The sequence below is a fragment of the Lepidochelys kempii genome, chromosome 7, assembly GCF_965140265.1.
Source record: "Lepidochelys kempii isolate rLepKem1 chromosome 7, rLepKem1.hap2, whole genome shotgun sequence".
NCBI classification, from domain to species: Eukaryota; Metazoa; Chordata; order Testudines; family Cheloniidae; genus Lepidochelys; species Lepidochelys kempii.
In genome coordinates, this window is record NC_133262.1 from 115,666,236 (window position 1) to 115,682,574 (window position 16,339).

General features: G+C 43.1%; 1 protein-coding gene across 3 annotated transcripts in view; it reads right to left on the minus strand.

Moving 5' to 3' along the window:
* Positions 1-2,743: 2,743 nt before the first annotated feature.
* ACSL5 (acyl-CoA synthetase long chain family member 5) overlaps positions 2,744-16,339 on the minus strand; it is a 43,485-nt gene continuing 29,889 nt past the window's right edge. For 2 of the 3 annotated variants that reach the window (XM_073354974.1, XM_073354975.1), the window contains exons 12-21: positions 14,287-14,421; positions 13,526-13,660; positions 12,019-12,114; positions 10,689-10,761; positions 8,818-8,906; positions 8,615-8,731; positions 7,659-7,802; positions 6,303-6,404; positions 5,730-5,801; positions 4,675-5,318 (exon numbers count right to left, since the gene is read on the minus strand). In XM_073354974.1, the coding sequence (XP_073211075.1) occupies positions 5,178-5,318; positions 5,730-5,801; positions 6,303-6,404; positions 7,659-7,802; positions 8,615-8,731; positions 8,818-8,906; positions 10,689-10,761; positions 12,019-12,114; positions 13,526-13,660; positions 14,287-14,421 (1,104 nt within the window). In that variant the 3' untranslated portion in view covers positions 4,675-5,177. Of the gene's footprint in view, positions 2,765-4,674; positions 5,319-5,729; positions 5,802-6,302; positions 6,405-7,658; positions 7,803-8,614; positions 8,732-8,817; positions 8,907-10,688; positions 10,762-12,018; positions 12,115-13,525; positions 13,661-14,286; positions 14,422-16,339 lie in introns of those variants that run through there. The other variant, XR_012160144.1, reaches the window with a different exon arrangement.

Below are 16,339 nucleotides of genomic sequence, written 5' to 3' on the forward strand. Positions count from 1 at the left end.
CAGCAAGGGTTTTTTGTTCTCCTAGAGGCTGTTCTGGGAGCTGTTGGTCAAATCAGTGGCAGGGGGTGAGAGCTGAGAGAGTGTCTTTAGACCCCCTTGAGTCCCTTAAGTAGAAGCAGTTCAGACCAGTTTGAACCATCTTCTCCTTCTGGGATCATCCCCAATAGTCCTCTGTTAGGAAGCACTGAGTTAAAGCTATATGTAGACAGCCAGGCCACTATATAATAGAAACAAATTTAAGAGCACTCCTATACTTGTCTACTACTGTGATATACCCTCCCCACCTTTGACTCTGGCTAGGTTTTACTTTAATGATTTCAACCATTTGAGGGGTTCTGATGACACTATACATAAGGGTGTGTAGTGGCATGAGCCAAACTGCTTGATGGGCCTTAATTTCTGCAATGTTTGCCAGGCACCCTAGCTCAGAGACTTCTTTCATGGTTAGTAGAGAATTGAGATGGTTGTAGCTGGTTGCAGTGACTCACTTGAATGTCTTTTTCTGAGCCCATTTAGCTAGCCTGCATTCCTAGCTGCCCTAGGCTCTAGCTAGAAACAGGATTCCATGGACTAATGCAGGAAGAATGCAGTTAATTTTGCCTAGAGAAGCAGCAGGTCTTGGCTAAAGTGTCTCATTGCATCAAAAGATGCTCAGTTTTGTAGCATTGTGGGGGTGGATCTGTGGAGGCTATGAACTTGTCAGTTGAATGGACTGTTCAAATCTCTGCCTATAGAGAGAGTTCCCTACATTTACTCAATGTTCCTTTTATGAAGGTCTGTACAACTCTAAGGGCCAGGAATTTGTTTAAATGAAAACTGAGTAGGCAGTCCAAGTTTCACCAAAGGAAACTATGCATACAGGATACCCATCCTCTAAATCCTAATAAGACTTTAAAAACCATAAAACATGGTTGGTTTTCAAGTATGAATTTCTTTACTGAAGGGATGTTAAATAGTAACTACAACTATGTATTTTTCCTTTGCAATGACCTACTCCTAGAGAGTCAGGTCATAACTTCATCTCAGTGTTACCTACTCTTGGAGTAGGTTAAGAGTTCTATGGAAGGAAGGAAGAGAATTTGACCTTATAGGCAGTAGGAACAACTTGCTTGTTTTTTTCCCTGCTTAGATAAAACTTGTTTTAAGATGGAAGCAACTTGCTGCAGTATCCTAACTTCCCATTGGCATTCCTGCAGAGTACAGGATAGAATATGTTTTGGTAGTGTGTGTCAGGCATCTTTGAAGAAGCCACATGTGAGTTAATACCCACCTTCCCCCATTTACTAGAAATGCAAGACAGTGTGAACCCTGAGAATTAGAACTGCAAAGAACAATCAGGAGATTTTTGTGCAAACAGTTCAAAGTAAACCCACAAGTAGTTCTGTTAACATTACAATTGCTAACTCTTATTTGAGGAAGGGTTAGCGTTGCAGGCTGCCTGTTCAGAGCCAACCAACCCTCACTGCTTCAGCTCCTGTGTGGGTTTCAAGCTATGCCTTCGGAGAAGATAGAACCATGCACCTGATGGAATGCAAAGTTAAATAATTCTCAGATCTTTGTATCCCTTTCTGGGTTGTCAGTAGGAATATACTGAAAGCTAAAGCAGTTCTCACCTCTTGACCCTTACATACTTGTAAGGGAGACTCACAGGGAAAGAATAATATTTTGAAAATAAAAAGGTTCCAAAATTGAGTAGCTGTTTTAGTTCACTTCAACAGCTCCCAGTGGTGTTGGGGGGGAAGAAATCACACCACGAACATGGCTCAGTGGGATTGGACCAGTGGTCTATGGAATCTAGTGTCCTGCCAGGCAGTGGCCAATACTGGCTACTTCAAAGGGACAGAAAGCAACATGAAGGCAATTCTGTTCTGGAAAAGTCTACCTCATGGTACATAAGGCTTGTGCCTGAGGCATGAATAGGGCCCTGCCAAATTCACAGCCATGAAAAACCTCATGGACTGAAATCTAGTCTTATGTGCTTTTACCCTATACTGTATAGATTTAATGGGGGTGGTGGGGAGAAACCATTGTTTCTCAGAATTGGTGATCCTGACCCAAAAGGGAGTTGCATTATTCAAAGCTGGGCAGCCAGAGAGCAGTGGCTGTTGGCTAAGTGCCCATACTATGCCATCCTCACTTCTGCAATGCTGGTGATAGTGGTGGCTCTGCTTTCAGACTGGGCTTGTGGCAATCACCTGCTCCTCTCCAGCTCTGAAGGCAATGCTGTCTCCAGCAGCAGCACCACCAAAGTAAATGGAGCAGTACTACAATCCCTACAATAACCTTGTAACTGCCCCCACAGCTCCTTTGTGGGTCAGGACCTCTACAATTATAACACTGAAATCCCTGATTTAAAGAGCTGACATCAAATTTCATTTTTAAAATCTTATGACCAAAACAGACTGAATTTGGGGGGGCCCTAGGCATGAGTGTCACTCCCTGCTTTTGGAAGGGATAAGTAGGTCAAATCTTCTGCATAACAACAAATAGCATCCTGGGCAAAGAACTAGTCATTTTTCAAGACTGTTTAATATAAACAGAGTGGCAATCCTCTTCTGGTACAGAAGGCACTTAGACTTGGCAGCACATACAGAAGCCAGCAGAACTCTTGAAGCAGGGACTCTCATCCAGACCTGGAACACTTTCAGCAACCAGGCTGCTTAGTGTAAGTTCAGAAAAATCCATGATGAGCTGTACTTAGCCTCTAATGCATTCTGGTATCGAGGTAGAGCTCACCCTGAAGTTCATTGAGCAAGTTATGTTTCTGGGGTGGAGAAAAAACAGCAAGTGTTTAGGGCAGGGACTACTTAGTTGTCCACTATGCAGCACTAGTGGGCCCATCTTTAGATGTTACTGTCATACAACCCCAGCACCGCAAAGTCCTGGTGATCTCAACTACACTAGAGCTTCTCTGGGACAGTAAGTGACAACCAAGCACCATGGAAGTGTGGCAACCTTAACAGTATCCTTTAAGCAGGCATATCAGACTCACCACCTGATCAGGGGTCTAGGTTAAATCAGAGTGTTTGACAAAACTGGCTTGACTTCTAGGGTACATCTATACCCCTATAAAAAAAGCCACATGGTAGTGCAGCTCAGAGCTGGGATTATGCTATGTGGCTAAAAGCAGCAGTGTGGACATTGTCTTGGGAGGGAGCCCCTGCTTTGAAATCCAGTGTGGGGGGAAATCAGAGTCCAGGCCTGGGCTCAAGCCTGGATTGTCCTCACTACTACTTTTAGCCCTATAAACTATAAGCCTAAGTCAGTTGACCTGGGTTCTGAAACTCACTGCTGAAGGTTTATTGCAATATAGACTAGCCACTACCACCTCTGAAAGAATGTGGAGAGGTGTCTCTTTTGGGGAAAAAAGCTGGGAATAAGGAGATTCCAATTCTAGAAGCTGTTCCATGATTCCCAGGAAGTTGTTGCCCATCCTTTTGTTGGTTTAACCATTAGCACCCCCTTTGGAAGGTTGTGGCATGAACAGGTATGCCTTTCATGCTAAAGGAGAGCATACATATTGACCATGCACCCCAGTTGTGCCCAGTTCATGTCAATACATCCAAAGAGCCAAGGCCCTTGGTGTCAGCTTACTACAGGTAAGATTAATTTTTGCCACAGTTGGTAGGGTAGGCATCTAGGAAACCATTCCCAGAAATCCCTTGGGGCACTGGGAAAGTGTAAGGGCAGGTCTACATTTAAACACTGCACCAACACAGCTGCACTACCATAGTAGCATCATCACTAAAGTGCTATGTGGATAGAAGAGCTTTCCCATAGGTGTAGCTAATCTACTGCCACAAGAGGTAGTAGCTATGTTGACATAGCACTGTCTATACTGGGGCTTAGGTTGGTGTAACTGTCAGAGGTGTGGACATTTCACACCCTTGAGCAATGTAGTTATACCAGTGTAGACCTGGTCTCAGCCTTCTCAGGAAGATTTACAAATGAAGTTTACATTCCCTCTGCAGAAGCATCCTTTTGGAAGGAAGGGGCTACTGGATAGGTTCCCCAATTCCTTGTTTTACAGAGTGTTTGCTTTATGTGGGGAGGGACTTCTATAGAAATCTCTGCTTAGCTGTCTCAGCCCCACCCACCCGCCATCTGTGATCAGCTGCTTCCCATTATCATAATGGAAGAGAAGGGCACAATAGTGAGAGGCACTTCTCACCTGATAGCTACTAGAAAAATAAAATTCTCATGTTGCACACTTCTCTTCCTATTTAACCTATCCTGGTAGGTTAGGAGACAATTTGACAGATTTAGTCATACAGTTGTCTTAATATTACCTCATGTTATGATTAAGTTTTAAGTTGGAGAGCTTTGAAAGGACACTTCTTGTGGCCTTACCTGAAGGCTACAGCTTCCTGCTGGAATCTCCAGCACTAACATTGGACTGACTCAGTATTCCATATGCAAGGACAACAGAAAACAGCTTCACTCAACTTATCAGATGGAGAGAGGTCTCAGTTTTTATCACCCCATGTTTGTCCTGTAGCCCAGTGGTATGCATGCAAGCATGAAGCCAGTAGGTCAGCTATAATGTGAGCTAAGATGTCTGTGTAACAAAGCATTCTGCAAAGACATTCTACCACTGTGGTCTGAGTGACTGAATTTTGGCAAGTACACACTGCAGAAATGATCACTCCTACAGGATAGTTTTTTGAATGTGCAATTAAAATTTATTGCTTCACATTAGCAGTGGTTACCAGAAGGCAGCTGAAGCAGAATATGAATAATTTCAGGCTTAAGAAAGTGCTGGAGGAACTATGAACGAAGGTCAGTCTTCCAGCCAATGACAATTTCAGTTTAATAAGTGGAGGGCATGGAGTGTGACCACCACTTTTTGACACAGAATGAAGCTTAGTAGAACCTGCCCATTTGCTTCATAAGCACATTTTAGAGATCAGCGTGCTTCAGTCTGAAAGCAAGAGCTTCCACCTTACTTGGAGTCTTGTGCCTATTCCAGAGATGAGGAAACTGGAACACAATAGCTTACGGTCATCATTATGATGAAGTCCAAGCCATGGCATAAAATTGGCAAGTATAAACGTATCATCTTCCTGTTAAGATTCCTCTTGCTCCTCTATTCAAATCTTTCTCAGCAGGTGACTTACTGTCCTGGGGAGTGCTTTGGTATGCACAGAAATTTCAAGGTGTTTAGATATGCCACCCTATTATTCCTGCATATTCGCATAGAGGGCTTCAAGTTGAGTCTGAAAGTATTTAGAGAGTTCTGTTCTCTTCGCCTTCAGGGTTGGAGTCAGGAGTCCCTGTTCAATAGTGAACATCTTTGGATGAATGTAGATGTCTTTTACCTGAGTGTAGAAAGACAGACATTTACACTTTCTAGCACATCACTGACAGCTAGTTGATCAGCATTTGAGGGGATCATCAGTACCATGATAAACTGAAGAGCCACTGACAGGTTTCAGAGTAGCAGCCATGTTAGTTCTATGTATATAAGTCTCCCCACTGTATTTTCCACTGAATGCAGCTGATGAAGTGAGCTGTAGCTCACGAAAGCTTATGCTTCAATAAATTTGTTAGTCTAAGGTGACAAGTACTTATTTTCTTTTTGAAAAGCCACTGAATTTCCATTTGGATAGGTTCTTTACTAAGGAGGTTCAGGACTAGTATAAGCTACAGCAATGCATACTTCCCAGGCCTTTGGCAGCCACTGTTTGCCTGTGCTAATGCCTGTTAACAGAAAGTTCATAAATACTCACTTGTTCAAAGGACTTAAGGCCAGCTTCTCTTCCTACTTTGACCATGTCTTCTAAAATAGCTTTTTTCAATACCTAGAATACACCAAGTTGAAAAACAGACCTCACACAACACAGCAAGCAGAAGTTTAAAGCTACCTCCCTTTCTAAATTCTTGGTGGGGTAGCGGGCCTCTTGTGAAGTTATGCTTAGAGGTGTTGGATACTTACCACTCAGTGCTGTGTTCAGAGCCCTATAAACATCAGCCACATCCCTAGGAAGGCCAGTAGAGCATTATCCTCATTTGCCAGATTGAAAGTCATTACACTGCCTTACTCTTCCTAAGCCCCTGTGGCAATGGCAGTGTTAAGATTAGAACTCAGGGCTTGCCACCTCAACCCAGTGCTTGCTCCGGGACACTCAAATGGTTGAGACTAGCAACTAGTATTTTAAATGGAAGCTTAAATTATAGAACTCTAAAGACACTAAAGAAAAATCTTAAGTCCACCTTAAAGTAGTTTCTGCAGGACTGTTGTCTTCTGGGTGCATTATACTTGTGCTGCAGAAGACACAATCTTAAGATAAAGAGTCACTTACTGAATTTTTGTAAATTTCTTCAGATGAACCTTTTATTCCAAGTTTTGCTGCAAATTTTGCAAGTACTTCATGGTCAGGAACCACTACACCCACTAGAGAAGACTGGAAAAAGAGTCACATTTGGAACAAGATGTATGATGTGAAAGTGTCAAAAGTTAAATGTTGACCAGGATTGCATTAAGCTGTTGGACTCTGTACAGGAGTCCTACCTAGAATCAACCCAAAGAGACTTTGCAGAACTATAGGGTTCTCACTTTGCCTCTCACCGATATGGACAGATTCCCTTCTAAGAAGACATGCATCATGGATCAGAGGAAGTGCCTAGTTAAGATCAGTTTTTTTTTTAAACAGTTGCAATTACTGCAGATAATTCATTGCCAGACACCTGGAAAAGTCTTGCCCACATGCTCAGGGCATAACTGATTACCCCGTTTGGTGTTAGGAAGAACTTTTGAGGTCAGACTGATGGAAACCCTCAGGGTTTGGTTTTTTGGGGCCTTCCTCTGCAGCATGGGCTGGTTTTAACCAGAGTAAGTGGTAGATTCTCTGTAACTTGAAGTCTTTAATCATGATTTGGAAACTTCAGTAACTCAGCCTGGGTTATGGCCTTATTGCAGGAGTGGGTGAAATGGTGGCCTGTGATGTGCAGGAGGTTTGACTAGATGATCATGATGGTCCCTTCTGGCCTTAAAGTCTAAGTCTATAATACAATTGCCTGAGTTCTCTGGCTAGGGTGAGTTACATATACACCAACTACTTACTGTTAGAGCTTATTTACATTATGCAAAACTCTAAGTATGAGCTACAGTTTAATGGCGGCTTCAAATTAGAGTCTATAGCCATCCATCCTATGCTCTGGGCACTTATTTCTTAAGAGTTTGATGATTGCCCTCTGGTTTTTAAGATGTTTCACCATTTGTCTAAATGCTCCCATTGAAGTACATGGGAATTTTATCAACTACTGTGATATTCAGGCAACTTCTGATCACTCAAAACCCACACTTCTCATCACCTCCCAGCCTACTTAGAGATCACAAAAATTGTGGGACAGCATCCTGACAAACACTGCTGAAGAGAAGATTCCTGCCCTCTAATAGGGAGGGCTAGCAAGAGACAGCCTGTTTAGCCAAAAGGGTCCACCAGTAATCTGACCTCCTGTATATCACAGGCCAGCTATACCCACATACTAAACCCAGAGGCTCTTGAGGGGAAGCTGCAGCTTGTACACAGAATGAGCTTCAGAGCAATTGATGGGTCTGAAGTACTCAAGGTAATGCTTCAAAAGGCCTGATTTTTCAAGGCTGAGCACTCATTTCCTATTTAGGGAGTATAGCACTCAGGAAAGAAGCAGTTTACCTTTAAACTGTCCCCATGTACAAAAACTTGGGCTACAGGAGCACTTCTGATGTAGATGTTTTCAATCTTCTCTGGTGCAATGTACTCTCCTTGTGCTAGCTTAAAGATGTTCTTCTTTCTGTCAATGATCTTCAGAGTTCCATTCTACAGTAATGTTTTAATGTTAGGGTATTTCCTAGTATTTAGAGTCTTCCTTCTCCCCCAAATTAAAGCTTGCTTCTAAAAAGAAGACCTACTCCCTTCTGTAATGGGTTTCATTTTTGTTGCATGGAATCATGCAGCTTGTCTCAGACAGCTGCATCTTCACAACCCCACAGAGAAGTTGAGAGGTACTAATTGGTTAAGTTAATCAGTTTCTCTGTAGCCCCAACCCCTCAGTTATTCTTGTAATTATCTCAGGACATGATTAGGCAGCACCTTTATTCTCTTAATACAAAGATCTCACCTTGCCTGATCATTGTGAAAGCAATGGCATGTTCTTGAGTTAAATTACTGGCCTGACAGGTGTTATTTGAAGTCTCCCTTATCCGAGCTAATTGGTCTTGGGCACTCCACCCTCACCCCAGCAACTTTAACAATTACTGGCCTCTTTATTTAACCACATATTGTGCCAAGCATAGTGGTGAGAAGTGGTCCTTAGATGGACTCTACACTCTGACATCTAAGTTAGAATCAAGACTCAGACTCCAACTCCAAACACCAGTTCTATGTCTAGATTATCTTTGTAGTATGCCAAGCAAAACCCCCAGATTAACTAAATAGAGTTAACTGGAGTTCATATCCAAAAGAAAGATGCTTAGGCCTATCTTTAACAATTTGGGATTATGTAGCCTATGACAGTCCAATACTTTTTGCCTTCACTACAAGTTTAGTAGGGACAATCACTTCCCAAAGATTCCTCTGCAAACTAGGGAAGTGTTCCTCCTATAGCAGGAATTAAACCAGTGACAACTTACTGGCATCCATTTCCCAATGTCTCCAGTGTGAAGCCAGCCATCCTGGTCAATAGCTTCAGCTGTTTTCTCAGGATCCTTCAAGTAACCCTTGAAGACATTTGGTCCTTTAATGCAGACCTACAGCATACAAACAAGAGCACTTGTCATCACATGTAGCATTGCACCAATCCACACAGAATCACTCCAGAGACAGGTTTGCCTACCTCTCCTTCATTATTGGAAGAGAAGTAGTTCATGTCAGCCACATCTTCTAGTTTTATGATATTGCAGGGTAGAGGGGCTCCAACATGGCCTGCAGGAGAAATTTAGGCAGATTTGTAAGGTCTGTAACCTTTTGCAGAATCCAGAGGTTACTTCCTTGCACCCTCAAGGTATTTTGAGGGTGTCAATTTAAAGTCAGTTTCTACTTTGCTTGGAGGGTCTGGAATTCAAAGCATTGAGATTTTGAGGGCCCCCTATATTGCTTTGGAGTTTCTAATCTGTGTACTATACAAGGTAGGAAAGCAATGGTTGGATTAGGGATTTCTTCACCATTGCAGGAAGAACAAACCCAACAGATCTTGATCAGAGGTGAAGAGCATTTTAGCTGCCAGGTTATTCATGCTGAAGCTATAGCATCTATTGAAATGCAAGTCATTGGTCCTTGCCACTGAGTGTTTAAAATGCTAGGACATGTGTAAGTGAGTTTGCTCCCTCCATCTCATGTCCTGGCATTTTTCTAATTAGGGTAAACTCCTCCCGCCCTGCCCCTGCTCATCTATTTGAAATTTTCCCCTGTCCTAAGTCTTGGCTGCTGTGTGCTGGTAAATGGATTTCTGCCTAGTAGCTTCAATTCACAGTGATGAAGTGATCCAAGTTGGATCTAGCTTTTTCCTGAATAAGGGTTGTATTGAGGCTTAGTTAACCCAATCTAAATATTGGGTATTATGAGCAACAATAAAGCAGCTCTGCATTCCTCCAGGAAGAGACAAAATGGAAGTTGATTCAGTATTCCATATGTTGTGTAAAACACCTGAACACGTAACAGTGCCTCCCTGGATTATGTTTAGGGCCCCACCACATTCATGGTCATAGGATTTTAAAAATCATGAATTCCATGGTTTCAGCTATTTAAATCTGAAATTTCAGTGTTGTAATTGTAGGGGGCCTGACCCAAAAAGGAGTTGTGGGGGTGGTCACAAGGTTATTGTTGGGGTGGGGGGGTTTGCAGTACTGCTGGTGGCAGCACTGCCTTCAGAGTTAGGCAGCTGGAGAACGGCAGCTGCTGGCTGAGAACCCAGCTCTGACGGTAGAGCCATTGCCAGCAGCAGTGCAGAAGGAAGGATGGTATAGTATGGTATTGCCACAGTTTACTTCTGCGCTGCTGCTGGCAAGGTGCTACCTTCAGAGGTGGGTGCCCAGTCAACAGCTGCTGCTCTGGCCACCTAGCTCTGAAGGCCAGAGTCAGGGTGGCAGTATTGTGACCCTGCTAAAATAACCTTGCAACCCTCCCCCCACAACTCCCTTTTGGGACAGAACCCCTGAATTTGAGGAACACTGGTCTCCCTTGTGAAATCTGTATAGGATAAAAGCACACAAGACCAGATTTTGCAGGGGAGACTAGATTGTGTCATTTGGGACATTTTTTCATGGCTGTGAGTTTGGTAGGACCTCCAATTGTGTTTCAGAAGAGATACTGAAGAGATTCTGGGAGAAGCGTGAGCAAGGAAGACGTGCGTGCGCTTTGGTCCTTTAGAGCCTTATATGCCCAAAGAACACATTTCTATCCTTCTGCCCCCAACAGAACTATACAATTAAGCCACCTGGTCAGTAAGTTCTGTTCATCACATGAAGAGATGTTATTCAGGCTAGCCAGCCCTCATAGAAAAGTGAAAGCAAGGTTAACTGGTGCTAACGGGTGTTTGAGAAGTGGTGTACACTACAGGGCAGCAAGAAGCTGAAAGTATTTAAGTTGTGTCTAGCAGGGTGATCTTTTCAAAGGCTCCTAGGACAATTTAGTTGCCCACCACTTTCCATGGAAGTGAGGCCATCTGCCTTTGGCAGCTTCAGAGAAGACTTTCAATCTCAGCCATACCTGTTGTACAGTCTCCAGGCACAGTGAAGGTGCAGCCAGCTGCACATTCTGTCTGACCATAGGCTTCAAAAATCTGGATAAGATGGAAACAAATACCCTTTTAGTGCTGGAGTCCTTGTGCTGTCACACAAGAGTTGTGCCCATCTGTAGAGTGTCAAGGTGCACTTTACATGGCAATATGAAGTCTGGCCACTTCTGGCCTATCCATCCTTTATATGGAATAGAAGTAAATTAATATTATGTACAGCTATTGTAAAAGCCACCTAGATCCAATAGCCTACTTTTTTTGTATGGTCAGATTTAGAAGATTGAGCCTACATCCAGTCCCTTGACATAAATGCAGAATTCCTAGTGCAGGCCTCCCTATTAATGGTCCAAGTGCAGATTTGAGTAGAGATCCCATCCAAACTCTTCCTATGGGCAAGAAAAAGGTAACAAATCTGTTTCCTCCCTGAGCTGTCCAGAGTCCCTTCCCAGTTCCCTCCAGAGCCATTCCCACTACCCACATCCTGCATAGATCTAGTGGTGCACTCCTGCCACAGAGAAGCCTGCATAAAGTGAACACACTTGCCAACAGGGCAAGTTGCTAGAAGACTCCTGGCACCCCATTATACTCCCCTGCACATTGACTGCTGTATTGCAGGGAGCATCTTCTGGAGATAAGAACTACAAGCCACTAAAAACAGTGTGCCACAAAAGGTTCATGTTCTCCCCCTTCTATACTAATGCTACAGCGTGGGTGGGGGGGTTGCAAACTTAATTTTCAGAGATGAACATGTACAAAAAAAACCAACAAGTCTTTATAGGATTGTGGCATTATGAGATGCTTTAAATTCAGTCATCTGAATCACTGCTCCTCTCCACTCTCCTTTGCTTTCTATTTGGACTAAGCTTTTTATGATAGGGAGTTAGTCTTTGGATTTGACTATATGAAGTGCCTGACAGCATCAGCCTTCCAAGCTACCTCATCCTCCACTCATTCAGGAAGAGGCCCTTATTCTATATAGCACTGAACTCTAAAGATTGTATGATGTTGGATCCAGCTAGAAAAATGCAGGTACATAGATAGGGGAGAAGAGTGTTAGTGTGATCCAGAGTCAATGATGGAGAGTCTGTTCTAGATGTGAGGTCTTTTAATGAAGACTATTCTGCAGTGTGGAATGCTATTGCGTTTGTCTTCTCAGCATGTGGAGAAGTCCATACTTCATACAAAAATCATCCCCCACTACTCAGTCTGGGCCAGTGTCACTTGTCAGTGAAAGTGCCATCTAAAGTGTTCTGCTAACTTCTCAGACTTGATTTGACAGTAGTCTCAGAGAAGGTGGCTTACCTGACATCCCAATGCTCCTCTGAGAAGTGTCAGGACAGAGGGAGATATGGGGGCAGCTGCTGTTACCATTATACGCACCTGCCCACCCATGGTCTCCTGCAAGAAATGATTAGAGTAGTCAAAGCAGAGCCTGATCCATCTATACGAGTCAAGGGTGTGTGACTAATCAGCATGTTTAATGGTATCTCACTTTAAAGCTGTGTATGGGAACCTGTGACTTCATTCAAGGTATGCCCATTTTCTGGATTTCTTCCTCCTCTCCTTAATGGAGAGGATTGCCACAAGCAGCTAGTCATTTTCTATGCCACATAAGCCCTCCAAAGGCAGGATACCACCTCTCGAACAGAATTGAATATGGCTCCAGCAAATGGAGGACTAAGGCTTGTGTGCCATTCACTGAAGGCAGAGGATCACAAGACATTCCAACAGGTCTTCCTATCTAACAGGCATCAGTGGTGCAAGCATCAAGCTTCTCAAAGGAAGAGTTGAGACATCACTTTTCTGTCCCACTTGGCTCTAGAACATGGAGGCTACCTTTTGAAGTTACTTCAAGGCAGCCATGTCTAGCTTAGAAGTCCGATCAGCATTCCCCTTCCCCATCCCAAGCTAATTTGGCAAGGGTCTCAGGGTGCTTTTCAAAGTGCCAAGAATTACACTCTCACCTGAGGTAGCTACAAGTAAAATCCAAGCTGGAGGTGGGGAATGCTTGTCATTTATCCATTTTAAATGGGCAGCCAGTGATAACTCAAGGATTAAATCTTTACCTTCACCACCTGCTTTCGCTTCCAGCTCTCATTTCCCTCCCCTACCCATGCTGCTATTGCCCCAATTTGGTTGTTGATCCAGGGGCTGCTCACTCTGAACAAAGAACTAGGCTATTCTTAGATGCCAGAAGAGTATCTAGTGTACTGTACCTTACACTAACACCACCACAAGGAGCAGTCACCAAGGACTGGAAACTTCTAGATTTTAAGGACAAGTCATTCTATTTAATAAGGAGAGAAGAAGTCCCACCTTCCAGAAAGTTCAGTTTCAGCTCAACTCTGCCTTCAGACTAAACAGGTGCAGAGTGTTCCTCCCCCCCAGGACACTTCAATCCAACTGGAACACAGCAACTCAAAGTTGCATTCATGCATGTGTGTATAATGAAGTCAATCACTGCAAGTCTAATAGTTTTTCTGCATTGTTTAAACTATTGCTATAAAATAGTGTAGTGTTTTTAGAAGTCCTTGTGTGTAATTCACCTCAGTGTTACATGTTTCCCATTCTGGGCCTGATCTACAGATGTTCTAAGTCTGCTACAAGACAGCTTGGCTCTTCAGCTCATGTCAGACTCTTGCTTTCAGCTCTGATCCAAGGTAAACAGCCTTACAGCAGATGGGAGCCTTATGTGGCTTACCATGCTGTTCTAGGCTCTGCTTATCTCCACCAGCTCATCTATCACCTTATTTGGGCCTGGAGTGGTTACTGTGAATGTTGTTTCTGAATTTATGCCTTTGAGACATACCTGGACTTTCTTAAAGATCATTTTGTCCCAGATGCTGTCATTTCGGAGAATGCCCTTCTTCACTTCATCCAGTTTTCTGGCTATAGCAAAGCTTAACAGAACCCGTTTCAATGGATTCTGTGCAGCACTTTGTATCTGCAGGTGAAATGTTTAAATGAGTTTATTCATGAGCTCACCAGGGTATTTTCCCTCATGTTCTCTCATGATAAATTAAACATTTTTAAAAATTTGAAGGGTGCTAGATTCAGTGTCCAGTGCCATCTTCATCCATTTAGATGATGCATGGACATTGGGAAATATAATGGTGCCACTTGGTACAGTGGTCACACCTCAGCCATGACCTTGAGGGCCTGCCTTTGTGGTAGAGATTGGGCCGTGCAGAAATCTGCATAGTACACCATGACAGTAAAGACTGCCAACAGGGTCTGTGCTTTAACTAAGAGCAGACATTCCTGCTGTGAGTGTTAGTTGATGATCCACATTTAATTTGATTTTCATGGGAAGTATGAGGTATTTCTAGTACTGAAGCATCTAGGAGCTACAATCATGACCCCAAGCCCCCCCCATTATAGCCTCTGGGGCAAAGACAATGCTCACTCCTCTAATCAGAGCCTCTGCCTCCAACTTGTGGGTAGTCAGTACATTTAAAGCCAAGTTTCCAGTGAGTGCTAAGTTGTGTGAATTTGCAACTGTTGGAAGCAGATTTAAGTGCATATCCCCCTTTGTGTAAATTCATCTAGGAAAGCTGCAGCTTTGAGTACCTGGTCATAGATCCTGTTGAGCAATCTTGGTACTGCTGGAAACATAGTTGGCTTCAAGGTTTTCATGTCATCTGTTAGTAGTCTAATGTCTCCTTGGAAGAAACCCACTCTTGCTCCGCTGGAGTACATTATAGTCTAGAAAGGAAACATGCAGAGAATGGGCTTAGTCCTGCAAGTCCTTGCTTGGGGTAAGAATTCCCAGCCTCACATGACTAGAAGTCTCAGAACAATTCAAGAGTCTAAGGCTATGCAGGCTTGTCTTATTTGTAGCATGCAACTTCCTTGGAGGAGTGAAACTGTTATCCTTTGTACTTGTGTATGACCTGGGAGCTAAGGATGAAATCACTTAATCTTCAACATATCCCCATTTTATGGATGGGCAAGTTACTTTTATCTGTTGACCTACAAGAGGGATGTCATTTGGTTTAGTTTCTACTGTGAGAGCCCAGACTGTAGTGGAACAAGTGAAGAAACAGTGACTAGTGATATTAAGATCTTTAAGAATATTACATTCACTGCTGTTTTCTTAGCTCTAAGTGCTTCCTGTATTCAGTGTTCTTTAGAAGTAATAAGATTCAGTATCCCTGAGATTGATAAAGGCTTGCAATTTCCATTTTACAGATAGGGAAGTGGAGACAAAGAGGCCAAGTGACTTGTTCAAGGTCATTGAAGTAGCTCAGAATAAGGATTTAACAGAAGATGAAGTTGGGTAGTGAGTGTACTTTGTGAAAGGATATTACAATATGGTCCACATGTAATGTACATTTGGGCTTCTGGACCTAGTCCAGGAGGATTTATTGCTTCTACAGGGAAATTAGTGTTAAGGGATGTTCTCAGTGTCATTTGTTTAGGTATTTTCTTAGTGTCCTCTGCCCTACACTTTGCAATGGTGTGACAGTGTTGCTTTGGTGGGTATTTCCCACCATCAATCCCTTCAGAGGTAGCAGATACCAAGCAGGGCTACATTTGTCAGCTAGAGTTCTGACAAAAGGCTATTTACTGCTTACTTCATTCAAAATTGATTGAAATGTGAAAAAAATGAGACTGAATCCATCTTAGTGATATCAGTAAGATGATTGGCATCAAGTTCTGTGGGATCAGTGCAGTTCTTTGGCCATCTGGTTGAAGAGCTTTTCTGTGCCTTAGGAATAGGAGAGCCCCCAGTTCCTCCCTAACCCATTACTTCCTTTATCTTGCTCACATTCAACCCCTATTGGATCAGGCCCTTGATATAAGGAGCTCTGGGCCGGATATTCTGGGGATATTAAGGTGTTGCAGGTGAATGTTGGAGAGTCAGTGTGATGGACTAGACCCTAGTATTCATACCTGTTGTAATATTTTTGTGCAAAGTACACCTGGTAAGGTAATCATTTGAAAACTCAATTTGCTGATACAACATAACTTTACATAAAATATGTATGGCAAAGATTTCTCTGTATGATGTTAACACCTGTTCCAAATGCCATGGCTCACCCAAGCAGATGTTGGCGAACAGGTCTGTCCTAAAATAAAGGAATGTGTGTTGTGCTTAAATTTGCATTTCAGCAATAAAAGTGTCAAGCAGGAAAGGAAACAGGTGAGCAACGATGTTCCCCACTGGTTATCTCCTTGTGCCCAACTGGAAATGTTTTTCAAGTGAGGGGACTGAAACTATAAAAAGGAGGGACAAACATGTCAAGGCATCCCCTCTTCCTGCCCATCTCATACACTACTTTTTCCTGTTGCTTCAGGTGCATTTGTTGGACTCTGAGGGAAGGGGTCCTGACCTACAGAGTTTTGTCAGTATGTCTACACTATGAAATTAGGTCAATTTTATAGAAGTTGATTTTTAGAATTTGATTTTACACAGTTGATTGTGTATGTCCACACTAAGTGCATTAAGTCAGCAGAGTGCATCCTCACTACCCTGGCTAGCATCAACTTACAGATCAGTGCACTGTATCCCACAGTTCCTGCAGTCTCTGCTGCCCATTGGAATTCTGGGTTAAGCTCCCAATGCCTGATAGGGCAAAAGCTTTGTTGGGGGTGGTTTTGGGTATATGTCATCAGGCCC